Source organism: Anguilla rostrata, chromosome 2 (genome assembly GCF_018555375.3).
Source record: "Anguilla rostrata isolate EN2019 chromosome 2, ASM1855537v3, whole genome shotgun sequence".
Classification (NCBI taxonomy): domain Eukaryota; kingdom Metazoa; phylum Chordata; class Actinopteri; order Anguilliformes; family Anguillidae; genus Anguilla; species Anguilla rostrata.
Window position 1 is genome coordinate 705808 of NC_057934.1, and position 18592 is coordinate 724399.

Sequence of the window (18592 nt, forward strand, 5' to 3'; positions counted from 1 at the left end):
CAGACAATACTAAGCTGGAATTTTTCAGAAACTCAACAACTGTCTCCACAACTTAATTCCCACACGGTCTGTTTTCAGTTTTTTATTTTTTATTTATTTATTTATTTTTTGTGTGGTTTTTGGCACCACCTTGTCTTTTGTCCATCTGATTGTGTGATATCTGGCATTCAGTAAGAATGTGCGCAAGGACAGATGTGTTACTTACCAGCACACTCCAGTCACAAGCTGTGTGTCCTTCTGCTTAACTCTGCTTCTGTACTTATAGGCCTGTTTTAACTGATGTTTTCTGCAGTTTTCCTCCAGCTGAATCGGTTTGGGTGTTTGTGAGCACATTCCCAGTTGTGCGCAGACAAGTTCTGTTCCATGTGGAGCTTTTTTGAGACTGGTTGCTTCTTTAATTTTTGTTGGCACATTGTTGAGTGAACTGAGCTTGGAAAGTCAGTAACGGCAGTTTGTCCTGGCAGCTGTTCCTGCTGATTATGAGGATTAAAAGTAAGGCTGATAAGATTTCTTTTATACAAAAGATCCTTTGTTACTTTTTATGTGGAAAAAGGCAACAGAAAAAAGACTATATTAAGGCTTTTTGCTCTTGGTTTAGGTATTTATTTAAATTCCTGTAGCTGTCTGTATTCTCTGATGGACATATTCAAATATGAAGAGGGGGGAAGGGGTGCAGAAAACAGGGCTCCACCCCTGCCAAAACAACGCTGGAGAGAAGAGGTAGCAAAGCCTCATGTCTGCTGGTGCAGCGTGTCACACCCCCCCACCCCCCACAGGAGAACTCTGAGCAGCGCTGTCAAATGGAACAGGGTTCCATCGACTCTCACAAACTGGGCCTTTTCTGAAATCAGATGGGTGAAAGAAACAGTAGAGTCTTCATCCCACAGTGCTGTATTATTAACTAGACCGCCAAAAACACGTCTTTCCCCTTCCCCTTCCTGTGGACCAGCCCATTATCTCTTTTGGGGGGGGGGGGGCATTTTCATCCCCCTGCATCTAATTCCCCCAAACAGAATAAGGTGCTGTGTGTGGGGTACACATGACCCTAATCCTTACACCAGTGAATTAACTTTGAGTGGTTGCAATACAATGTTACTGTGTGCATTGTGTAACCTCTCTAATTTTTGCGCAAATAGTTTTTTTGTTTTGTTTAAGTATCCATTCTTCCAGTTGGAAAAGGGAAAGTTTGGCTGCAGATTATGGCATTAATGGGGCACACATTGTGAGAACCGGGCTGCACTGTTTAAATGGAGCCACATGCAGCCTGGGTGTGTTGTTCTGGACAGATCCGATTCCAGAATTAATATCGATCGCTGGTGCTGTTTGCATTCCGGTTCTGTGTAATCACCTAACGGGGCTGTGATGCGGTTTGGGTCTGGGGTATGCGCTGGTCTGGGGTATGCGCTGGTCTGGGGTATGCGCTGGTCTGGGTCTGGGGTATGTGCTGGTTTGGGTCTGGGGTATGCGCTGGTTTGGGTCTGGGGTATGCGCTGGTTTGGGTCTGGGGTATGCGCTGGTTTGGGTGAGAGGCAGCCTATGTGGTGTCCTGTGCCGTGCCACGGACGCCTTGCCAGGGAAAGTCTGTAGAGGGAGGCGTCCGATCCACTGGCCACATCGCTGGGCTGGAGTGTTCTTAGCCAGGTCTGACTCTGCCTCTCATAATAATCAGGCTAATGCACTTTAATGCAGTGTAGACAACAGTTTAATGTAAATTAATGTAATGCAGCCAAAATATCAGTAGTGCTCGCTTAATTTTGTGAGCCTTTGCTGGATATTGGGAACACATTCTGTGGCACCTTTTTAAAAAGCTGGCTGGTCAAGCTGGATGACTATATTTCTACATCAAAACTCGGCTTGTTTTTATCTTCCTATATATAGTGAACACCTGTAATGTCATTCTGTGTGGTGAAGTGGATTGTGGGATAGCCCTTCACATTCCCTGTTAGTCTTAGAGTCATTTTCAAGTTTCATTACTATATTCTATAATGTGTAATTTAATATTTAATGATTTATCTGGATATGCAAAATAAAGATGGCTTGCACTGACTCAGTAAATGAGATAGATCCACATGGTACCATCAGAATAAACCCAATTAGTAGTCTGAATTGGGAATGGAATGATAGGGATATAAAAATTGGTTTATTGGGGTTTGATCGCCCCTTTTTTGTGTAAATCAAATTGCACGTAATATTACAATAACTGATGAAAGCGTATGGATGTAGACATATCTGGAAACGTGGTGTTATAAAATAATAAAGTTGTAAAGGGTGCAAACTTCTGGTAACTGCCAACCTTCTATGATTCACTTTGTGTTTGAAGTCTGAATCAAAATAACGACCAAATAAACGAGAACAAAACGGTACTGTTTCAATAGTTTTATTCAGCACTAAAATTCTGAAAAAGCACTTTAAAAAAGCGAGCTTTCCACTTCTAATGAGAAAATAAGGCACATTCCGGAATGCCAATTTATGGGCAGTTAACAGCAGAGGTTTACTATCTTTGTTCATTCTCAGAAATACACTTTCTTTGCCCCTCTGTGTCTTGCCCATTTTCTTTTAGCATTAGTCAACTTTTCTTTACAAAAGTTAAAGGAACTAAGACAAGTAAACATTGGTGAACTAATTTATCATAAAGCAGTTTGTGATCATCCTGACTTTGGCTACGTTCAGGAGACAACAGAAACTCTGTGTTACAATGAATTAGGCTATCTACTTCAATATACACATTCAATGTAGTGAGTATGGTAGTACAGTTAGTAATGTACACATTGATAAAATAGAATATGTGGCAATCTACTTGAATGTACTAATGTTACACATATACAGTATAAGAAAAAATATTTTTTATCACTTCCAAACAATCGTAAATGAGTACATGCGCATGCAACATATATAATTACTGTCTCTCCTTTCGCTTAATGGAAATCCTGTGTTCTATATTTCACACAATACATTTAACAAAGTGTCCTCACTAGTTCCTTTACATCTGTTCCTATTGCAGACGAGAGCTCACAGTTTCTTTAGCAGGACAGCAGTCCCGAGTGCTAGCCCTGTTCTGAATCTTAGAGTACAATAAGGCTATTGCTTTTTAATTTATTCTTCAAAATACAAACTTGCATAAAGATAAATGTTACATCAGTACTTATGTTAGCTAGTAATGTCGACATTAGCGCCACAATACTGCAATACTACTCTTCAAAATAATAGCATACTTTCCAAAATACACATATATATATAATTTGATAAGCACATTCAGTACTTGAATAATATAGTAACTGGTTAGATAATACTGATAATATTTTCATCCATATAACAAACAAAAATGGCTTTTACAAGAGCAAGGGTATTTAAGAATTATGTACCAACCTTAATATAATAATCTTTGTAGACATCAATATTTCCTTCATAGTGTAGTATTGTTGCATATTTTATACAAACAAAGGTAATGTAAAAATCCTTCCTTAAATATATTTTGTAGGACATAACTTCAGATTGTAAAACATCAAAGAAAAACTCCCAGCTTAGTTTATATTTCAACAATATAGGCCCTTATGACAACAAAAAAGCTCTATTGCTATTTTAACAATTAAAAACAACAGATATAAATCTTAACATGATGGCCTTCAAATATATACACACAATAGTAATTGAAAAAATCTCTGACAGGGGTAGAAGTCTTGTATGGCTTGCAATTGCTCTAAAGACGTTCAAATCTAAAAAATAAAAAAAAAAGAGAAGTATTTTCCCAAAATACGTACATCATATGTAGGAAAAATCAACACTCAAAAAAACAGCAAAAGTCAAGTATCCGTATCTCAAGGAAAATGTGTCAGCGAGCTTTTGAGTGTTTGTGTTGTTCACTGAAAGGCCGAGCCCTGTGTAGCACGGCTTTGCAAGCTCATCCCCGGCACGCTGGCTCACTCATCGAGTTTTCTCCCAGACATCATCAGTGGCTCACAGAGTGGCATTTTATTCCACTAATTACATTAGTATGCCCAGGGATATCGGACTGGAGAAAGTCCTGAGGCTTCCAGATTTTGAAGGCCCCCTTGTGACTAGTGTGAGGTCAGTTTAGCACAATTCCCTTAAAGGGAGTGGGAGTCGTGTGGGATGAGGACGGTTTCTCATTTAAAGGTAATGGACAGGACAGAAAAAACACCTTTAAAAGGCAACAAACTGTTTTTGCACAAAAATATTAATATCAAAATAATGTCACAACATTTTCATCACTCCCCATAGATATGAGCCAGTCTATGTCTAGTCTTCACAGAAATCGTATAAGAACAAAAGTCATTGGCAAGACTTGGTGCAATCATAAAAAAATGCTTCAGGAGGCATTTCTCATTACATTTAAGAACTTCTCTAAAAGCGCACAGGGACATGTAATGCAGACTTGTTTATGGTCTGAATGTTTCCTGTTAATACAAATTGTGTGTGTAATCTGTGTGCAGCATGTGTGCCTGTTTACTACAGTATTGCAGCTACAGAAAATGCGAGAAATTAAATTACTTAAATTGTTAGCAAAAATAATTTCACTAGCCCTTTCCTCTCCCATGGCGGTCTTAACATTCGTGTGACGTCACGTTTTGAAGCCACGCTTTTCTGTGAGAATTTCACATTCCACAAGTTCACATTCGAGACACATTCAAACATCAACACTGCAGGCAGTCTGTTCATTATTTAAAATCTCACCACATCCGCCAAAAACTTTATTTAGCTGATAAAACTGACGCTTTCATGCTGTCCATGAGTGTTAGAAATAGATTGTTTCAAAAACAAAGATTGCACATTCAAGCAGATACAATTGCAAAAATGGGAATGAGGGTGTTTAATGTTGGCTTTGAATAACACGTCTTTATTTCCATGACAACTATGCTGATTGTTTTTTTTTTTCCAGTAGAGCATTTTTGCTCCGAGCCAACGTCAGTAATGGTGTGAAGGAAATGATGAGCTAGCCAAACATGTCCGCCCTGACTTTGGGTTATTTGTATTGTTTCTCCCATCTGTACGATGCCAAGGATAATGCCACATTGTTTTCAGATGTTTTTAAAAAAATCCTCCACATACAGAATAGTTTATTTTTAAAACTAATTAACATTTAATCAAAGATGAGCTCTCACGGCCAGCAGACTCTAATCTCAGCTCCACTCAGCTGACTGATGGGCCTGCATTTCTGCCGACCGCGCAGGAGGCCAGACGCTCTGTACGCACACACGGTGTTCAGGTGTGAGGGAACGGACCCCACCCTCTCTGTATGCACACACACGGCGTTCAGGTGTGTGGGGACGGACCCCACCCACTTTGTAAACACACACGGCATTCAGGTGTGTGGAGACGGACCCCCCTGACGATGCCGGATGTGACTGTGGACCACAGCGCCCCCTAGCTCACTGCGCCAGCATGACTCGTTTGGTCACATGGGCTCTCGCATTGCCAGCACTCCAAACAAATTTCACGTCCGTGACGGACTCTGGAGTCAGAAACGCAGCGCTGTGTCACGCTTTAGTGGAGAGCCTGAGCTCGTCTGCCCCCTCCCGCCATTTTGGAAGAAGCTGCAGTGAAAGGCCAAACATTACAGTCGGCATTTCAAATTGAAAGGGAAAATATTAGTTCTGTATTAAAAATGGCACAAAAAGAGTAATGGCTAAAATATTTTAAATGATCCACTGTAAGTATTTCAAGTTTAGTTACCCTTACATACTGCTTACATATTCATTTAATATATTATGTAGCTATCAAAAAAAAAACTAAATAGAAAAAAAGTACTAGGTACATCTTTAGATATATGCATTATACAGTTTATGTAATTGATACTAAATTGTGAAATTACACATTTATCCGAGAGACACAAAGAGTCCCTTGAGGTTCATACAAAATATAAAGCTATATTTTTAAATTTTACATTTCTCTTAGTCTCTGTATAATCAAAATGCTTGGAAATGTTATCCTTAGAGTGGAGTAACAGCTTTAAACAAGACTTCTCTTTTTTTGGATTTGTACAGTACACTGCGAGTTTGGTGGTTACTGAAATAAATAAAAATGCATAACAATCACATAAAGAACAAACTTGCCAAAATGTATGTGTTAAAGTTAAGATCAAAGTGCACTGCAATTAGACAATAAGCCTTAGTTTACACACAAACATGCCTCTTTCTGCATGTTGAAACTAACACTGATTCTCAATCCCTTTTAAAGCTGAATCTAGCCTGAGGCTAAGTGATATTGATTACACTATAAAAGTCTAGAGACATTGATTACACTAACGTCAGGAAAGGGGGACATCTCAGACGAGATGACTGAGGAAGTAATATCTTGGTGCTTCTCGTTTGTTTATAAAGCAGGAAATGCGTTATTATGGGTTTGAATGGAGAACCTGATGAAGAACTCAGGGGGCTGTATGCAGATGCTAACAGAAACGCAGTCAGGAAAGCCTACCTGGATCTTAGCATCCCCTTAACCTGACACAAGCATAAACATCTTTGAATAACATAACTTTTTCATATTACACATGACTTTCCGTGCTTCACTCTTATTTTCTTTTACAACAATTATCAGCGTCCCTTTAGATTTCTTTTCCCTCTCTCTCCGTCTCTCTCTGGCATCTGCTTGGAGATCAGATGAGAACTGAGAATCCAGCCATAGAATGCGTTTCGCCTTCCCAGCCTAACACTTGGATATGTGTATTGTAGTGTAGTTTGGCAAATCCGTTAAAATATAATTTTTCTTTTTTTTGTGGTGTTGCAGTGCTTCTTTTTTGGGACAGGTTAGTATGCCCCCGTTGTGCTTGAATCACAAATACAATTTGGTCAAGTAAACATAGTTTGAGCCTGAAGTGTGGATAGAATTACTGGATTTAATGGTAATAGAAGCCATAAGTCATCTTTATTTGATACTCCCTTTTGACTATAGCAATAACTACCTGTTTATGGATTCTTTGGTAAAATATCACCATCGTCATAATTAAAAGTAAAACATGTCTCATAATAAGGCTAATTTCAAAAATTAATTTTTAATAAATTCTTAATTAAAATGTATTACTTGCCAGATGCAGTGTTCATTTAAGTGAGCATCAAAATGGCTCCAATGAAAGACGAATTGGAATCAAAATAATCCTGATCCCTCCAAACATGCTGTAGTACAGATCAGGGGTCGTAACAGACACTCCGTAGATTGAGAGTTTATTGAACGGTATCTCTCATTGTTTTTTTTAATCAATTCATTGTCCTTCACCACCAAAATATCTCTGTCTCTATGTAACACTACAAAGGGGGATTTTCAAATTAGAGTGGGGGGCAAAAATCACTTCACAAAACAGCTGGGTTCAGATCTGTTTTCCTAGAGGACCGGTAGTTTTAGGAAACCATCGGACTACACAGCTATGACCTACTAAGGACAGCTAAACATGTCCACATGCTTAACACTCAAGACCTGAAACGTGGCTCAATTTAACACCGTATCGCCTTCAAACATCCGTATGGTGTCTTCCCTGCCAAACCCTGCATTTAAATCACCAACAACCAATTACTACAGTCGGATATGGTTCATACAAGTATGCTCCTGTGCAGTTTCACAGTGGGGTACTTTCTAGATGTGATGAAAGAATCTAACAGGGATGTACTTGGCCGTATGCTAATAGTAATTAGCCTTATGTACATAGCCCTATGCTATGTAATAATAGTAGATCTTTGGATTACACATGCACAAGATCACTAAAAAGGCTTTTGTTTTTGCAACGTTTGAATTCTATAGTTCTAAGCATGGAAAATGTTATATGTTAAAGGTTAAGTGTCAGATGTTAAAATAATATCAAGTATAAGCTCAAATTTAAGCGATAAACTTTGAAGTCAAAATATCGTCCAAAAATCTACATACCTGAACATTTCCTATTTCGACAGTGCAGCTGACCTGAGCAAGAGTACACATGTAAATGTAGAATAAGCAGCTCAAAGCAGTGAAAGATGTTCTGTTGTAGGTGTCTGATATATCTATGAAATAAACTGAGATGTTGAAACTAATTGTCCCTGTGGGTGAACTACAGCTAAGTGTAAGAGCAAAATTCCTGGAAAAAAAATGAGCAGAGAAACAAATCAATTTACGAGCTGCGTAAATCACACTTTTTGGGAAACCAATGGTTTGTATGTTAATCCCGCAGGGGAAGAGATTTAATCCATAAAAACATATTTCTTATCCCTTTCTCACTTTACTGTTCAATGTAAACACATGGAGACAGGATCAAATCACACGCGTCTCCAGTCTTTTCTGTCCGTAGTTTTCTCTGGATTAGCAGTGAGCTGTTGCCAAACTCTTTATAAAAAAGTGTGAGTTTGGCTCAATGCTCAAATGAAATGTTCTGTGCCATGTATCTTAAAATGTTATGGAAACACATCTTTCCTATAAAATTTATATTTCATGAGACAGTGTCTTCCTAACTTAACTACACAGTCTAGCTCAGGGACCACCAGATACTTTGATAACATATACAAATTAATTGCCTAGCTTGTTCACACTTCCAAAAAAAAAAAAAAAAAATCTAAGCATGACTGTTTCATCTACAGTAGATGGTGTGTGCATATGAAAGGTGTGTATGTATATGTCTGTCCCACTCAAAACAAGTACGTTTACACATAAACAAAACTAATAAGAGCCATAAGCAGAGCATGGCTCTGGGGTATTACACACACAGGCAGCGCCGGGGAGAAGGGCAGGGCGCTCCTCGGGATCCCCAAATTAATTCACAGTCGATTAGATGTGCTGCTGCTGGCCCAACGAGCGGCACAAGACATGAGGAGCCTCATTAAAGTACGAAACCTAAAGGGTGTAAAAATACTGAGCGAGTCTGCTTGTGTCTCTCGCCAGGGAACAAAGAAAACTGTAAACAACAGACACCACGGGGAACTGACCCACAGACACCGGCGTGAGCTGATCGGTTACAACTGTCAGTGACATCATTACTGTTATTATTATCGTCAGTTATAAAAACAACGGTTAAAAATCTCAGGTGCACAGATGCGCTGGTGAATGCATCGCGTGGCACTGGTGTTTGTTTCTTAAGGCCCGTTAGTGTTTAAGCTGCACGTATAACCAGGTTTTGGCACGGTCCCCCTTCTGAGAGGAAGAGCACGTGTGAATGAGCCGGAGCAGAACCGGAGCAGAACCAGGGCAGAACCGGGGCAGAACCGGGGCAGACCCGGGGCAGAACCGGGGCAGAACCGGGGAGCCCCGCGGCGTGGTGGTCGTTTCGGTGGGGGGGGGGGTTACTGCACGCGGCGGCAGTAGTACCCCAGCACTTTGCACTTCTCACACAGGTGCTGCGGGTGCTCCTTGCTCTGGTCCGACACGTCCAGCCCGTCCGGCTTCTCCAGAGGCCGCTGGGAGAAGGAGAGGCGGACAGAGAGAGAGAGAGACGGACAGAGAGAGAGAGAGAGAAACAGGGTCAACACGCTGTGTTTGTAACCCTAACCCTAACTCGTCCGGCTTCTCCAGGGGTCTCTACGAGGAGGAGAGGGAGAGAGAAACGCAGTGAGCCGCACCATCCTGCGCGGGCCTGTTTCCCAGAGCTGGTCCTGCACCTTCACCTGAAGGTCACGCCCTCGAACCGTGGACATCTCAGGTAAGGGTTCATTATGTTCCTCGTTTGACTGTCCCTTTTGTAAAAAAGGAACACCGAGTCAAGGACTGTGTTGAGCTGGTTGACTGGTTTGCACTTTCAGCACTAAGCGTTGTGAATGTGCTTTTGTGTTCTGTTCTTTATTCTGTTACTGAAGGTCTTAAGTAATTTGGCTGGGTTAAGTGAGGAAAAAAATTATTTTAGTGTTTATTCTAAATTCAAGTACAGTCGAACCTGGATGACCTTGAACAATTCAAATAAAGAGTCACCTACATTTTTACATTTGTAATGAATATTTTGCTGTATTCGTTTAAAAAAAGACCTTCACTGTGTCCACATTTACAGCAGAGTGTCATTGGCTGTTCTAGAAAGTATAAATTCAATACCATAATTTATTTTTCTATCAAATACCCTGAAATTGTGCTGAAAATGAAGGCCAAGACTTCAGTGTTTATTGATAGAGCAAAGCCGGGGGGGTACTGGGTACAAGCACACACTGAATGAGTTTCCATGCCAACACATCCTTTGGACAACTATCATAAGCAATCATGCATATAAAAGTGATATTTAAAATTACAAGACAAACGCACAAAACTGACGCTGGTTCATATCAGGCGGTGTTTGCTTCTTAGGGAGCCGGTCACTGAATGGATTATGGCTAAAACGTTTTTCAGGAGTTTTACAGAGTTGCTCAGAAACGCTGCACTGATTTGTAAGGCGTGCAGATATAGTCCATGCCTCTAGTGAGTTTCACATCGCAGTACAGATCACTTTCCCCCCATTCATCTGGCCGACACTAAACTAGAACTGAGATTTTTTATTGTTTTTCTCAAAGCAAACAAGCACAGAGGTCAGAGGTCACGGTCACAGAAGCTATGTCAACACTTCCCTGCCCTCCTGCTGGCCTGTAATATGAACACCCAGGAAAAGCAGAGTCACCGACAACTTTACACTTTCAGCTGATGCATATAGAACGAAAAAATCTAGCCACATTACTAACTAGCGAGGGCAGTTTTTATTTGGTTCAATAGCTAGCTTACGAAATTCTTAGCATTCTTAGCCAAATTTAAGGATCAACAACAAGCTGAGCTGTGAAGCAAGACAAGCCAAAATATATTTGCAACATCTTGTGAAGGATGTCCAGCCTCTATTTAAAAAAAATTCTACTGTATTTTAAATGGAAATGGGCAGACTGGATCAGCATTGTTAAAGGTGTCATTTGCGTGGATAAAAAGATATTATTTGGTTCCATATGTCTGTAAAATGAGGTGTTGTGAATAAAACTGAACAATTAGTGACAAATGCGAGGCCTGGAGCTTGAAAGGGACCAAGACAGTTATCAAAACTATCCAAATCCAGTCGGAATGTTTCTTAATTGGCCACACTTGTATTCAGATGACGTAATGCGAGTGGGGAAAAAATGCTTTCGACAATTTGACCGAGCTAAACTTGCCAAAAACGAATCGCCCTCAGGAATTTAAAATTGTTTCCCGCCCGGTGTTGACAGGATTCTCCCATAAATCTTTATGAAAACTGAAATACCCGTATATTTTATGAGTTTATATAAGAATCTGGCCCCTGAACAGCATTGAGAATCTGATCTTTCCCAACAGTCATTAAAATGTGCATTGCTCTTATAGTACAGATGCATAAATGTTCAGCATTTTATGAATCAGAGAAAGTGAGCAGAGGGACAGATGGGGTGTGTTCACCAGCAGCCAGGAGGTCAACGCTGAAGAGAATCACAAATTAAAAAATATATGTATTCCCGTAAATACGCTCCAGGGACTTTGATGAATTGATCTGTTGCAAGAGGAAAGGTGGACGCAGTTGTGCAACGTCTTTGACGGAATTTAGTACAGCTTAACTACGTAGAGAGGGGGCGCTGAGTCAGCACAGAAATAAATTTTGCAGAGCGACAGAATCGTGTTTCCCCCTTAATTCCCACTAAGACTTGAGAAAGAAAGGCCTTTCACTACAGAAATGTCACCACATGGTGTGAGTGGTCTCCACAGACATCGTTTATTTCAGAAAGCAGAGCCTGGCCTCTGTTGCGTTGGATTCCGCTTGTTTCCGGCATCTTCAGTAGGGAGGATAATGGCTTCCACACCTCCCTGACCCAGCAGCTGAATGAGAGCAGCTTACTCCTGGACACGTACGGAAATGGAAATCAAATGATAGAAAATTAAAGAGGCAAAGCCCAAGGAGGTATTGCCTGCGTGAAACTCTTAGTTCTTTCTCTTTTGGAGCTCATGCAGATACAGATGGTTAGAGCTGCGAATGAGTCTTCAGCAGACAGATTCTGAGACGTGTGTTGGCTGCAGTGATCCGAAGGCTACGTATGAGGCCTGTGCTGTGTACTTGGAGCTTAAATTTCTATTTTACATACTCATATAGCAGGGAATACAGGACATATAGTGTACGATTCATGTGCTCTGTCAGCTTGAATGAGATATGGCCAAGTTAAATGAAATCTTGCCACCATTTGAAGGATATGTCTTAAGCCTGTCAAAGCCCAACAGCTCAGGAGTGTTCAGGCTCTCTGGAGGATTTAAAGAGGAGATATCAGTCCATAGTGTTACTCTCTTTTTAATATTTGCTGTTGTGTTCTCACTGCTATGTCCATTTAAGTGTGCTGCATGTTTGCTGAAAACACAAAGTGCACTCAAGTGTGCTCACACCCGAGCTTTTCTCCCTGCCATAATTGCAAACAGACAAATTGTGTGATTTTTTTTTTTTGACATCACAAGAGAACAGCTCCCCAAGTAAACACCCGCAGTAACGTGAAGTGATTCGTGTGTCTAACGAAGCTGGGGGATTGAGTAACTAGTCTTTCAAGCACTAATCAGAGATTTCAAATGTTTTCTTTTTTGTAAAATAAAAAAACGTTTACTTCTACTATGTGTTTAAGGGTGAAGGTTTTAATTTAAAAGCATTTGAAGCCATTGTTTGAAGTTTAGCAGACCAAAAGAACGGGTCACATCTAAATAGCCAAGGAAATATCTAATGTGATCCCATCATGCAATCTGTCTCTGGATGTCATTAACACTAGCAAGTGGACTTTCTTCTGTCATCGAAATCAAACTTAAAACACGGCTCACAGTTATTCTTTGTTTAAACGTAAAATTTTCTGTATTTTTGATACTAAAACAAATGTGCTCCTGTGAAAATGAAGACAGCCCATGGCGTGCAGGGCACATCCCGTGTCTCGAGCTGAGCTTTCTGGGAATTATCACTAATAAAAGCCACGTTCATCCTCCGGGCACGCGACAGGAAAAAAAAAAAAAAATTATTTTTTAACATAATACAAGTGCCTTGGATGACAAAACTAAATTGTAAAATATTTCCAGAAATATAATTTGTATGATTTTTGTTGAATTTCCCTTCTGTAAATTTCAGCAGAGCAGAATATCCTGAGTTTCCTGAGATTAAGCCCAGAGAGAGATAGCAGCTCTAACACTTACAGCAGCACCTTCAGCTGCCTTTGAAGAGTGAAAGAGGTTTTTCTACATGCTCTCTCTTCTCCCTGCCTGCATTTAGAAGCAGTTTATTTCAATATCAGTTTATTTCTGACACAGAAGCTCGATCAGGGGAGCTCTTCTCCAGTACATAAACACAGAAGTCACGATATCCCTTCTGCACAGAATGCACTTGTTTCCAACCGGTTTGCCGTGAAACGAGCCTTTGCTGACCAATAAAGTACACCAACGTTTAAGATGGCAAAACTGAACATGCAAGAATTACAACTTGCAACGACTGAAAAACGACAACAGAAAGCCGCTTTACACAAGTCAGCGGTCCCTGGAGAGCTTCTGAACCGTTTCGCTGTTGCGTGTTCTCTGCTTTTTGCCGATAAAGCTTGCGGGAAACCGTAGTGAGGACATTTCCTTCCCGTGCCGGACCTTTGGCCAGTGCTGCTCACGGTCCCAAAACAGAAAATACACACCGGTGACCTGGCCCTCAGAATAGGCACCCACTGATTATCCTTGAGCATTTGCCAAGCACAACATAACAATGCATTTTACATGCATTCTGTGTAATATTAATGGATTCAAATGGAGTGTCTGATGATATATATATATATATATATTTTTTTTACTATTACTTGCAATCCATGTTAAGTTGGTTTCAGGAGTGGGGAGGGGGTAGATTAGTGTGTGTTGCTTACAGAAATAAATAACTTAAACAACTTTTTTGGGCGGGGGCAAATCTGTTTGGCTGGACCGTCCAAATAAAGTCAATATTTGGGAATCAGTGTGAATGACTACTGATGAGTATGGAAAGAAGGTTAGATACCTGCTTGTGTGGGTAAACGTTGATGTGGCACTTGATGCACTCCTGCCCCATGTTGGCCCAGGAGTTCCCGCTCATCCACTTCCTCTTGCACTTGGGGCATTTGTACTCTCCGAAGCACCTCTTCTTGCCCTGGTACGGGGTCAGGCCTTCCCCCTTCGGCCGGGCCTGGGCAGAGGAGAAGAGCCGCGGTTAGATCTGACCGCACGAGGACGCGGGAGAACGCCCTGCCGAACTCAGCCCTCAGCGAGAGAGGTCCGGGCCTGTTAGGCACCGCGCCGCATGGCGGTGGGCATCGTGGGGCCTGTGGGCATCGCGGGGGCACGTCGGTGCCCGGTGGGCATGCTGGTGCCCAGGGCTTTAACTCAACGCGCTCACCCTACAGGCCATCAGCTCAACACTTTCATTAGGTTTTGCTCTTTTTCTTCAACACCACCTTCTCGGCCTGTTTCAAAGTGCTGCAGATGGATTGCTGACATTAGTTAGCGCTGTGCTAACGTGTTAAATGACCAGAAACGTGAGAGCGCTCCGGCGTGACCTCTGTGACCTTTACACAGGGTTAAGTGCTGGGCAGAGCGTTTTTATGACAAAGGCCATTTCTGGACTTTAATAATGGCCAAACACAGCGTTCTGGCCACTGAGTTTAACCCTGGCAGTCCTTTCTAAGCTGTGGTCCTGCGTGTGCTATTTAATGGGGTTTAACCTTGTCAATATCTTATCTACGATAATGAAACTCATGTGAAAGGTCTTAAATATAACCATAAAAATCTGTGGTTTTTTGTGAGAATTTTTAAATGACTTATGATGTCAAATTACTGTTGCTTCTCTGATGGTAAGGGAATGGTAGAGTCAGTCATGCAGAATATTCTACTTTTCTTCAGCGATCTTTTATTTGGTGTTGATGAGATCCTAGATTCCTAGATTGAGGTCCAATAATAAAACATTCATCCTGAAATTTGAACATTAACTGAAACAGCTAATACTTGCCCTTCCTACAGCACATGTCAATTTGGCGATTTTTAAAATAAAAAAAATTTGTGCCATAATAAAATGAACTTAAATTGTTAAGTGATAACAATGCAACACAGGCCTACATTCACTATTTAGTTCCATTAAAATTAATTTTAAGGGAAGTTTTCCAAATCTTTCTTGCAAAACATATTTTATTTCCATGCGGGTTAACTAAAGGTTAAAGAATAAATAAGTAAATAAGGATCGGCATTTGTCTGAATAGAAGTCATTGTTCTGCCCAGACGCAGGCCTGTGTGAAATCCTAAATGTTTCGCGTGCGTATAGGGTCAGAGATTTAGCTGTGGACTCAGAGCAGCTCCGTATAATGAGCTGGACGTGTTTTTCTTCTCCTTTCTGAACGGGAGGAGTGATGTACGACTCGGCTGGGAGGGACAGAGCAACATGGAATTACTCCAGCATATTCCACTGGCTTCAGGGAGTACAGGCTGACTGAGTGTCTTATCAAAATAAATACAACAGTTCAACCTGAGTGTCTTATCAAAATAAATACACCACTTCAACTTGAGTGTCTTATGAAAATAAATACATCATTTTCAGATTGCACACTGACATCAGGGACGAGCATTAGTAATATTATTTTCAATTATTGTCTACATTTTTTCAGATATTAATGTACGCGTGATTGACTCAAGTGTCATGACATCACTCTTAAATTTGCGGTCAAAATCCCATTCTCAGCACCGTGTTAAAGTGTGTATATATTTAAACAAAGAAATACAACGCTGTTGGCTTGGACTCTGTTTAAAGATGGTTTCTGTTTACTCAAGATGCATATCAGCAGCTGCATATAATGTGTTGGGAAATGCCTCCATCATCCAGGCTGCATGGGTCCCTGTATACTGCAGCCAGGTTTTTTTCCTGTTTTTTTTAAGAAAAATGCATATTGTGATGCTTTTACCCAAGAACAGTTTGTTTTTGGGGATCGCGTGTGCGTGTGTGTGTGCGTGTGTGCTGTTCTTAATGAGCTTCTCATCTGACCCGCTTTTCTTTACTGTGTTGCAGCTGCGTTGCTTTTGCAGCTACGTGGGCCAGCTGGCTTCACCCAGAACTTGTATTCAGTTTCACATAAACCCATCTATGCATATGCGTCCTGTAAATATATATAATAACACTGAGTCAAGTGCACTCTTTGACTCTGAGGTGAGGCACTGTGCGCCATGATTGCTGACTCAGCTGAAACCAAACGGACACATTCCACACACTACGCGGCTGACATTATCGTTGAACAGAGTGGCTTATGGGTGTTAATCGGGTTAGTTTAACCAGATCAACGCTTTTTTTAAACGTGACGCCGAGGTTCAGTAATCAGTGAGAAGAACTGCCGCTCGACTCGCAGAGAAAGAGCGAGAGTAAGGCCTCCCTGGGGGGGCAGAGTTTCCCCATCGGCTGAAATATTCTTTGTTTTGTGTGTTGACCCCCCACCCTCCCCCCCATTCCTGGGGGCAGCTGAACACCAACACTTGGGAATATCGCACAAACAGGTCTGTTGTTTTGCCAGTTGGGAACGGGGATAAAAATCCATGACATCAGAATTCCAGCATTCCGTTCTCAGAGTCTGGCATTCCGAAGGGTCGGGTTGGGAAAACAGTCTCTCTCCGACACCTCAGAGGGACGGCGAATGTGCACGGTGCCCTGGGGGGGGGGTGGGGGGGGTGAGAGTGAATGTCTGTAAACGCGTTCAGCAAAGGCCGTTCACCCTTCTCCTGTAACTGCACTGCCTTACCAAAGCGCCCTAATTCTGATAATATTACGAACATTAAGATAATGGCCCAAAGATACCAGCAGTGATTTCCCTTTTAAACCTCCCGTTCATCTCCATTAATGACACGCTGCGATTAGCCAGCAGGGAACTTTGGGGAAATGCACTTCAAAGCCATCTGAGGCTAAAATGCTTTTTTATTACCCACTGTGCGAAACTCAGTTAATAGTCTGAAGGTGGAACACAGACAGAAGTATGGGAATCGTGCGAAGTCTCCGTGCTCGTGCACACGTGACCGAGCTGCTCGCTGAAAGCTCGCAGACCTGTTACTTCACCACCTGTAATCACAGACACCTTTTTTTTTACCTGCGTTTACCGTTTAAATTTCACTGCCTCACATCCTAACGGCAAAACACAGTCATCGGACACACATGGTGACCATATGATTTGTTGTTTTCCAAACCATATCTAAACCTTTCCAATATATTCCTGGCCATTGGCTAAAATGTTGTATGCCAATAACCTCTGGTGAAATTGACAGGCTTATTGAAAGCTCGGTAAGCCGACAGTAAGCAGCCATTTAATAGTTTTTTAAGCTTCATTTAATCATATTGTGCCAAATAACTCTAACTTCATAATCCATCGGTCAGTGGGCTTATTTTTATTTGATAATAGTACACCATTTACATTTTCTGTTATCTTGTTCATTGTCCTGATACACTTTCGTGTATAATAAGCAGAACAATAATAAGCAGTACTGAACACCCAGGTTTGGCTGTGTTCTGCGCTGAATTCTGTAAAACGGCATTTTGCAATCTGGTGAGGTCCGAAGGGACTAACTGCTGTTCGGAGTTTAAACGCGAGGCGACGGGCGCAGTGTGTGTTTCGGGCGTGTGTTTACACTCTCACACGCTGAGCAGCGCTCTGGAGCTAACACATCCATCATGGCCGCTGTGAGGTCATCTCGCTGCTACAGGAAGAGGCTCACACACTCTGTTTCCCTGGGCGCCTGTCGAGCAAAATTAAAACCTTAATTAGAAAATAAAATGATAATATACGAGCTGGTCAAGCAGAAAATGTTTGCTGACCTTAAATCTTATCGTACGGCGTAGTGTGTAGAGTTTTCTCTTCACATCTACCCTACGTTAGGATAGAAGTGGCTTGTTCTAGGGACCACCAGCCAATTCCAGTAAGGAGAGATTGGTAAAGGTCATTACTAACGTAGACAGCAGAAATTGGTTGGTACCAATCAAGTGCCTGAAATTACGAACCCGTCCCTGAAGTCATAGCTGCAGTACAGATACATCTGCACTGACTCAGACACCAGTCGGGTAATTCAGATACAGTGTGACTCAGTGCTTTTCTGACTGATCTGGCCTTATGAGCCAAATGCTGGAATCTGGGCAAAACCCATTTTATCTCTCAGCGGGAGCAGCGGGTCTCACCCTAGGGGATCGGTCTGGCCCATCTCCTTAAGCGCAAAGCGCCGCTTTTTTTTTGTTTTTTTTTAAGGAGAAGCAGATTAAAGAGTGAAGTTGAGGTCCTCTCTCCCTCCAGCAGTGCCCCCCAGGGAGATTCAGGGGGGTCCTGGCCTGACTGATCCACCAATCAGCTGCAGCTCCCTTCAGAGGGGTGAATACCTCAGACCCCCCGTCAACGCTGCCAGCTGGGGAGGGCCGTCCCATCAGCCCTTAGAGGACTCGGGGGGGGGGGGAGGGGAGGGGGGGGAAATCAAAGCCAGATGAACTCCACACTTGTATAACACAAGAAAATACTAAACCCATTATAAAATCCCCCTATCTGTTTTCAATTAAGTTATGTGTTAGAATGCGAAGGGGGGGGGGGGGCTAAAAAATTGAGAAGTGTACATGTTGAAGCCTCGGGCAGTAAACATGTAGGATGTACGGTATGTAACACGGCACGGAAAGGGGAGAAGAGGTTTCTTTTTAAAGGTCCACACC

General features: G+C 41.8%; 1 protein-coding gene and 1 long non-coding RNA gene across 2 annotated transcripts in view; one reads left to right on the plus strand and one right to left on the minus strand.

Moving 5' to 3' along the window:
* LOC135243050 (uncharacterized) overlaps positions 1–18592 on the plus strand; it is a 28524-nt gene that overhangs the window by 1671 nt on the left and 8261 nt on the right. Inside the window, exon 3 of the long non-coding RNA XR_010326546.1 lies at positions 9484–9610. This is a non-coding gene — a long non-coding RNA (uncharacterized LOC135243050). The remainder of the gene's footprint in view (positions 1–9483; positions 9611–18592) is intronic.
* LOC135243040 (zinc finger CCHC domain-containing protein 24-like) overlaps positions 2362–18592 on the minus strand; it is a 48992-nt gene continuing 32761 nt past the window's right edge. Inside the window, exons 3-4 of the mRNA XM_064314502.1 lie at positions 13904–14068; positions 2362–9368 (exon numbers count right to left, since the gene is read on the minus strand). Of these exons, the coding sequence (XP_064170572.1) occupies positions 9255–9368; positions 13904–14068 (279 nt within the window). The 3' untranslated portion in view covers positions 2362–9254. The remainder of the gene's footprint in view (positions 9369–13903; positions 14069–18592) is intronic.